At 41.0% G+C, this 7,304-nt stretch overlaps 1 protein-coding gene across 1 annotated transcript in view; it reads right to left on the bottom strand.

Moving 5' to 3' along the window:
* Positions 1–1,667: 1,667 nt before the first annotated feature.
* The window catches only part of ANO6 (anoctamin 6), a 49,021-nt gene continuing 43,384 nt past the window's right edge, over positions 1,668–7,304 (bottom strand). Inside the window, exons 18-20 of the mRNA XM_032206778.1 lie at positions 5,613–5,812; positions 5,023–5,128; positions 1,668–4,061 (exon numbers count right to left, since the gene is read on the bottom strand). Coding sequence (XP_032062669.1) covers positions 3,855–4,061; positions 5,023–5,128; positions 5,613–5,812 — 513 coding nt within the window. The 3' untranslated portion in view covers positions 1,668–3,854. The remainder of the gene's footprint in view (positions 4,062–5,022; positions 5,129–5,612; positions 5,813–7,304) is intronic.

Here is a 7,304-nt window from a genome sequence, read left to right as displayed (position 1 = left end):
ACGGATTCATCTGTACAAGGTAAGAGTCTGGCCTACTTACAAAGTGTAAAAAGAGTAAAATTGATTAATACGTTAAAAGTAATGTTAATTTTCCCTTCAAATAGATCTTCAAACATTATTAAAGTGACCCAGTCTTGAAAAAAAGTTACAAATACAATTAAGTTGGCAGCTGACCCCACCCCCTGAAGGATTTTTAATTCCTATGTCTCGCTGTGTACTGGCAGTGCACGTTTCAGCAGATGGAGGTAGAGGCTATGTACATTGCACAGCTTTAGAGGTTTGGGCACTGTGCTGAGATTAACACTGCACATGGCAAAATAAACTGAATTCCTGATATAATGCTTTCTGAAAGTGAATATTATGGCTATGTTAGCAAGTAGCATGGCACTTGGGAAGCAAAACACAGAGCAAAAAGCTGACACTGACATCAGCTGAAGCTGATGCCCACAAAGTACTCACAGTTCTCTTCAGACTAGCTCTGGTTTCAGAGCTGTGGACTAAAATGCTTACCAGAGACCATGATGGGCATATCTAAGACCTGTCTTCTGGTTTGGTCTAAGACAAAAGGAATCCAGTTCATGAGCTCCAAGACCAGATGTGAATCACCACCCAGAAAGTGGGGACAAGTGGAAGACGAGTTTCAAAGCACACTCCTGAGCTGAACAAAATGGTAATGTAGAAACCCACCCAAGGATACCCATGTCATGGCACAGAGCCTGCTGGAGTTAAAGAAGTGTTTGGACAATGCTGTCAGAAATATGGTCTGATTTTTGGTTGTGGCCAGGAGTTGGATTTGATGATCCTTGAGGGTCCCTTCCAACTCAGGATATTCTCTCATTCTGTAATTCTAGGTGGTTAGGAATTTATTACAAGAGGAGCACATACTTTGCTGGGGTAGCATGCTATTTGTTTATTTATTTTTCAATAATGATTTTAAAGGCTGGAATATAAACTCTCAGTGATGTTGAGGACCAACTCCCCCTTCAGAAAATGCGTGATGAAAAGTGACAATTGAGAGAGGCCTCAAGGACAAGAAAAGGACCAGAAAACCAGTCTTAAACTCTGCCACTGTTCAGTGTGACCCCAGGCAAGGCACTTAATTCTTTTGTCTCCCTGTCCCTTCAGCTGTCAAAGCAGGCAATCAAAGTTTCCTTAAGATCAAACAATTATCTGAAATGGCCCATTTCATGACATTTTATTTTTATTTTTATTTTTTTTCCTTTATCATGGGATACCTCCTTGCTTGCCCGTGTCCTCCAACACTGCACCTGAGAGGGTGTTTAAGGCACTTTGAAACTGTGATCCCCGATGGGGAGATGAAAATGGCATCTCTCAGCTGAACACTACTGTTGACAGGGAGATGCCAGCCCAAAGCCAAAATCAGAAGCTCCAAGCTTGCACAGAGCTCACTGGCCTTTCTAAAAAAAACTCATATAGCACAAGAAAACCCTGAGTATTTCATTATACTGCCCAGCGACAGGACAAGAGGCAAGAGGCACATGCTGAAACACAAGAAATGCAATTTGAACATAAGAAAAAACTGTTTTACTGTGCCGGTGCCTGAGCCCTGGCACAGGCTGCCCAGAGAGGCTGTGGGGTCTCCTACTGGGGGATCTCCAAAAGCCACCTGGACATGGCCCTGGGCAGCCTGCTCTGGGTGTCTCTGCTTGGGCAGGGGCTGGGGCAGGTGGGCTCCTGAGGGCCTGCCAGCCTCAGCTGTTCTGGGGTTCTGGGAAAAGGTCAAATCAGTATTGGGGTGATACATTTTGATAAAATATTTTGTCTTGTTTAGAAGCTTCTGAGTGCATGCCTATCCATTTGCCAAATTTCTGTTTGATTCCTTGTAAGTTTAAAGATGTTTTATGATTCTGACTGGAAACAAAAAGAGATGGCAAGAGTAGAATTTCCTGTTGAAAGAAGCACTAGTTCTATCACTGCTCTGGTACACAGTCACTTATAGTTATGGTCTATCTTATTGTTGTGTCCTGAGTCTTTTTCATCTTCAGGTGTCTTCAGGTGATGTCTACAACAAGTTTTCTGGGCATTATAATAAGCAAGCTCCAGTTCTTCAATGCCAGAAATGTGTTCTCTGGAACCTCCAAGCTTTTGTCTTCCATCTTCCAACCTTATCGCAATTTTTGAACCAAGCTTTCCTCTCATGTTCCTCTCTCCTATGCAATCATTCTGCATAGTCATACTAAGTGAAAGCTTGTGTATCACAACTGCTGAAAGAACTCCCCTATGTACTGCCTCTTCTGGTTTAAATGTTGCCATTCCAAAGGATAGGCTTGAGGTACACAGAGTAGTATTTTGAAGTTTTTCTACAAAATTCAAATGATTCCTTCTGATTATTATGAGGATAAAATATATCTTATCAATGCTACTTAGTTTCTGCAAACAAACTTCTTTATATTGAAAAAGCCATACAAATAATCTTCCTAAGAATTGCACATATGAATTACATTTAAGAGTATAAAATTACAAACCCAACAGTAATCATGTGGTTTAGGGAGTGCAGGCATACTTTTGCCTTTTTAACAAGATTTTGGTTTTCAGATTTCATAGGAATTGGTCCACTAGAACCATTAAAAGAGAAAGCAATTTAATAAACTGGAACATCGCTGCTGCAGACACAAAATGGAGCCCTACATACATGCTTACCCTGTAGTTTCGTAACTCCCAGGTTACAACTGGAGCCAAAATTGCCAAGCAGATCTGCAGCCTAATTTCAAGATGACTGATAGCTCCAACAAATTCGTCCACACTTGTAACATCTTCCTAGTTGTTTATAGTTTCATAACACGGTTAAGGCATATTAAATTGTTTATTCCGATCTTCAGTTTCAATAGATTCATGGTCTAGTCCAAATTCAATTTATCATGCAGTGTTGTACCACAACAGGTCCAGCTGTGCATTCTTCCTATGTCAAAATCTATCAGGGAAAAGAATGGTGCCTCTGGTGTGGGAGAAATGCAAAATACAGCCCTCAGCAAATATTGATTTAGTATGTGAAAAGAATTTTAACACTCATTACTGTTACAGGTGGGAGACCTTCAAGGCTGTGTTCATTCAGAACAGAATGGCCAAGTGAGCTAATGAAAGTACATTGACCAGGGAAAGATAAAATGTCTGAGTTTTCCTCTCGCTCCGAGTGCTGTAAAGTCAGTTTGTATGCATTGATTGCAAAGGCAGTTCTCCTGTTTACACAGAGATTGATGAACAAGATGGGCTTACAGTCCTGCTGCTCCTTGTGATCCAAGCCCATGATTAATTGAAATATCTTGTTATCCATTTAAGTCTCAGTATGTACATCTAATTCAGTGTAGCACACAACAGTGCTTAGTATGTCAATTGCAACAGCTTAACAACATGATTTTGTGTTATCTTTTCCTTCTCTTGCCTTCATGTTTTGGCTTTTCCATTTCATTTTATAGCTGGGGTCTGCATTATCAAGTCATCAAAACTCCTTCAGAGGAAGTGGTGGTGTTCTTACAACAAATTATTCTTGTTCATAAGGTTTTATTCAAGTTGAACAACAGATTTAATAGCCTACGCCTAAAGTGGAAAGCATTCTATGTATTTGAGAATTAATCTGCATTGTTTTAAGATTATAAATATTTTTTACCTTCATGTGTTAAAAAATATATCTTACTAAAGCTGTTTTAAAAAATTGGTAACTGTAAACCAAGTCTCAGTGGTTGCTTTTGCCAAAGGGAAACAGATAAGGAGCATGTGACAGTTGCAAGAAACAACGTTTAGTAAAGGGAATTAATCCAAAGTGTTTGGTTAACTATTGGTAACATCTGGACAGGTGTTAGCTGGCTAAATACTGTTACTCCATATAAAAAAAAAACTTATTCAGACTTAGGCCGGAAAGTGCTGTCTACTCCTTTGATAATTTTGTCAGCAATTTTCCCCATGGTTTTTTTCACAACTTTAAGATCGTTCTCATGCAAGAGTTTCTGCGTTAGATATTTCTCTCGCTTGACCTTGCTCTTGGTCTTCTGTGATACATCCGGGATTATGTATGAAATAATAAACTTCACAAAGTATATGACATGCTAGGGAAGGTGAAAATGAAAAAAAAAAAGTCAGTTGGGTTGAACAGGATATTATTATTATTATTATTATTATTATTGAAATGTCCCGCTCTCTCTTACAGATTTAAACAGGCTTTGCACCAGTATCTATCACAGTGGAACAGTATCTTAAAAACAGAGATTAATAGATTGACTGATAAAGAAGAATTTCTGATTTTCTAATTCTGATGTTACTAATGACTCCTCTGCTCGCTTTCAGGGAACCCCAGTGCCCAATCCCTCCCCTTGCCTCCCCTGACTGTGGAAATATTGGTTACAGATTCTTCTGAAATTGTTTCAGGTTTGTCCAAATGCCTCTGGGGCTATCGACATTCCTCTGCTATGGGATCTCTGCTCTAGCCAGTTGAATGTTTCTGGTGACTCCAGTAGTCCCTGGATCAGGCCTTAAGTACATTTTATAATGAAAGAATACCTAGTATTCCTCTCCCTTGATCTTGGAGGGACTTCTATATTTTCTAAGCCCAGAGAGTTGCTGCACATGAGGGAGTGATTGGTTTTTTACCAAAGGGGCTGATCTAAAAACTCACCTCTTATGTGAATGTCTTTACTCAGGTTAGTGTGTGTTAGTGCACATGTAGTATGGACATGTATATATGAGGCTTTGTAGAAACCTCATCTAAGATCATTTATAAATATTTTTGGTGCAACTGTCCCTTCTATTTCTGATACTAGAAATCACTTTAAAAATTCTTGAGAAAAGAAACTGCGAACACATGGGACGATCCTTAGCAGATGTCATGACTTCAGAAACTTCTTTTTCTAATGGTGCTACACCTAATTACATCTCCCAAGCTCTTGCCCATGCCAGCACATGCTGCACACCAAAACCTCTGGTGCCTGGACAGAATGGCTTTGAAGGATTTTCTGCATGGAGGGAAGAGGATGCTCACAATAGCTGCTGCTTGAAACCCCACACGCTTACCTCCATGACAATGATGAAAGCCAGCTTGGCTGCGATGACGTGCCAGTAGTATATATTATGCTCATACTGATGCTGGTGACCAGGAGGGTAGCGGAAATCACGGTATCTGAAGGCAATGCAGGAAAGTCAGGGACTAGTCTCGGGAATCTCTGCAGTAAGGCGCTGTGGCCAGAGGATGGAGCAAGACATGTCCCTGCATAGTGCATCCCGGAACAGTCTGCTGAATGGAGCTACAGCAATGGGTAAACTTCATGTCTGCAGAATAAGCTGTATTTGGCTTAAATGTCCCTTTTTTTTTGCCACTGTGTTGATAAATTCTTAATTTATTTTAAAATCTTTTTTCTCCTTTTTTGAGACTCTATCAGTTATGAGAAAAATGAAAATGAAGGAAGTATTTTTTGAGTTTCTGAGTAGGACAGACATATAGGTGAATAATTTCACTCAGTTCTGCCATTCAAAGTACACTGACTTTAATGGTGTTTTAACATTTCTTCCTGGATATTTTAAATTGAGTTATATTAGTTAGATGTTAAAAAAAAAAAAAAAAAAATTGTCATTTGAAAAGAAAAAAAAGGTTATTTGACACTTGCCTGCATGTCGTTTGGTTCCCAAACCAAGGGGAAGATGGCTTGCTTGCATTCCTGAAGTCTGATATATTGAAGACAGAGAGTGTGTTGTTTATATATCCTTTCATAGTGTGACTGCTGTGACTCCCATAAGGAGGGACTGAGAAGGACCAGTAATAAACCAGGCGAGGAATCATGTCAGATGTAAAAGCAATTATCATGGCCTGCATTTCAGAAAGAGAAGACAAAAAAAGCAGAGTGACATGTAACTAATAAGCCATAATATATGGTGAAGCCTAAATAAGCTTTTCCATATACTGAGTATCTAAAAATTTACATTACAAGATAAAAAAAATAATAATAAAAAAAAAATAAAATAAACATGTGCATTTCCAGTCAGTGGTTCCCTCTGTTAGGGAGCATGTAGACATTCACAGGCATAAAACAATCTCCTTCTGCAGTGTGCACTCTGTATAGTTTTTAAATTACGCTGGCTCTGCTGGATGCCTCAGAAAAGTTGTACTATGATACATGTTTATCCTCATCAGCATGCGAGGGAGTTCAGCAACCAAACTCACCTTACACTGCTCTAAGGTAACCTCCAGCAAACATGCTTGCTGCAGAGCTGCTTGTGATATGCTTCAAGAAATTGTGTCTGGTGAAACTTATGTAAACCACAGCAGAGTCCTTCAGCACTAAAAAATTAAATTTCCCCAGAAAGCCTGAGGACCGAGTAAAAGAATGAACTAAATTGCATATATAGCTGATCCATCTCTGACCCTAGAAACATCCCGCTCTTTTCGAGGTGACAGCCAGTCCAAATTTGTCTTGGCAGTTGCCTCATAAGTTTCAGTGTCATGTCAGTACATGTGGAAACTGCTCTTGGTGCCAAGATCATTTTTTTAGTAGCAGCTGCACAGTGCTGTTTTACATATGACGTGACCATTTGTTTTTATCTTGCTCCCAAGAGAGTCCCTGTCCTACTCAGTCTGCTAGGTACAAACCGGGTAGGAAATGGGATCTGTGGGTTTGTTGTGGGAAGTCTTTTCTAAACTCACGAAGTTCCCAAAACATCCTATTCTGGAGGGCAGGTTAACTATCTTTAATCCAACATCCTCCTCCGCTATTGCAGGTTGAAAAGGCTTCCCTGTGAGGAAGACTTTCCACTGGCAAGGCCGGCAGCTGAGCATGAGGCTGCCCAGCCAAGCCAGCATGAGAGGCGCCTGTCATGCCCAGTGCCTAGAGCTAGTGATGTTTACATGCCGTGGCTGGGGGAGCAGTCTTCAATCCTATGGCAGGGGCAAAAATACCTCACAATGTGAACAGCAAGAATCAGTACGGGGTGGGGAGAGGATGAAGGGTGAAAATACCTGCAAACACAGTTCCTTAGACAGCACTCTAGTGGCAGTGCTAGCTAGAGCCGCTGCCACCCCTCCTGCCTCTGCCCCTAGCAGGTTGCTCATGCCCCGTGTTTGGGCAGCTGTGAAGTATGGCACAGGCTGGCCGGGGAACCCAGATGGATCCACCCCTTTATCTGCTTCACCATGTGTTTGTGGCAGCACCAGGAGACAGCAACAAGGGGAAAAGAAGAGGTAGGGCAAGGAGTTGGACCTGCCTCACCTCCTGCAGCCCCACAACCAAATGCTTAGGGCTGTCCTAGTGCCTTACCTTTCCAGCTGGCTCACTGTGAGGCACCTGCCAAGCAAAACTGCAGTT

This window comes from Aythya fuligula, chromosome 1 (assembly GCF_009819795.1).
Source record: "Aythya fuligula isolate bAytFul2 chromosome 1, bAytFul2.pri, whole genome shotgun sequence".
In the NCBI taxonomy this organism is placed as follows: Eukaryota; Metazoa; Chordata; class Aves; order Anseriformes; family Anatidae; genus Aythya; species Aythya fuligula.
Note: the sequence above shows the minus strand (reverse complement) of the source record. Positions and strands in the feature narration are given on the sequence as shown.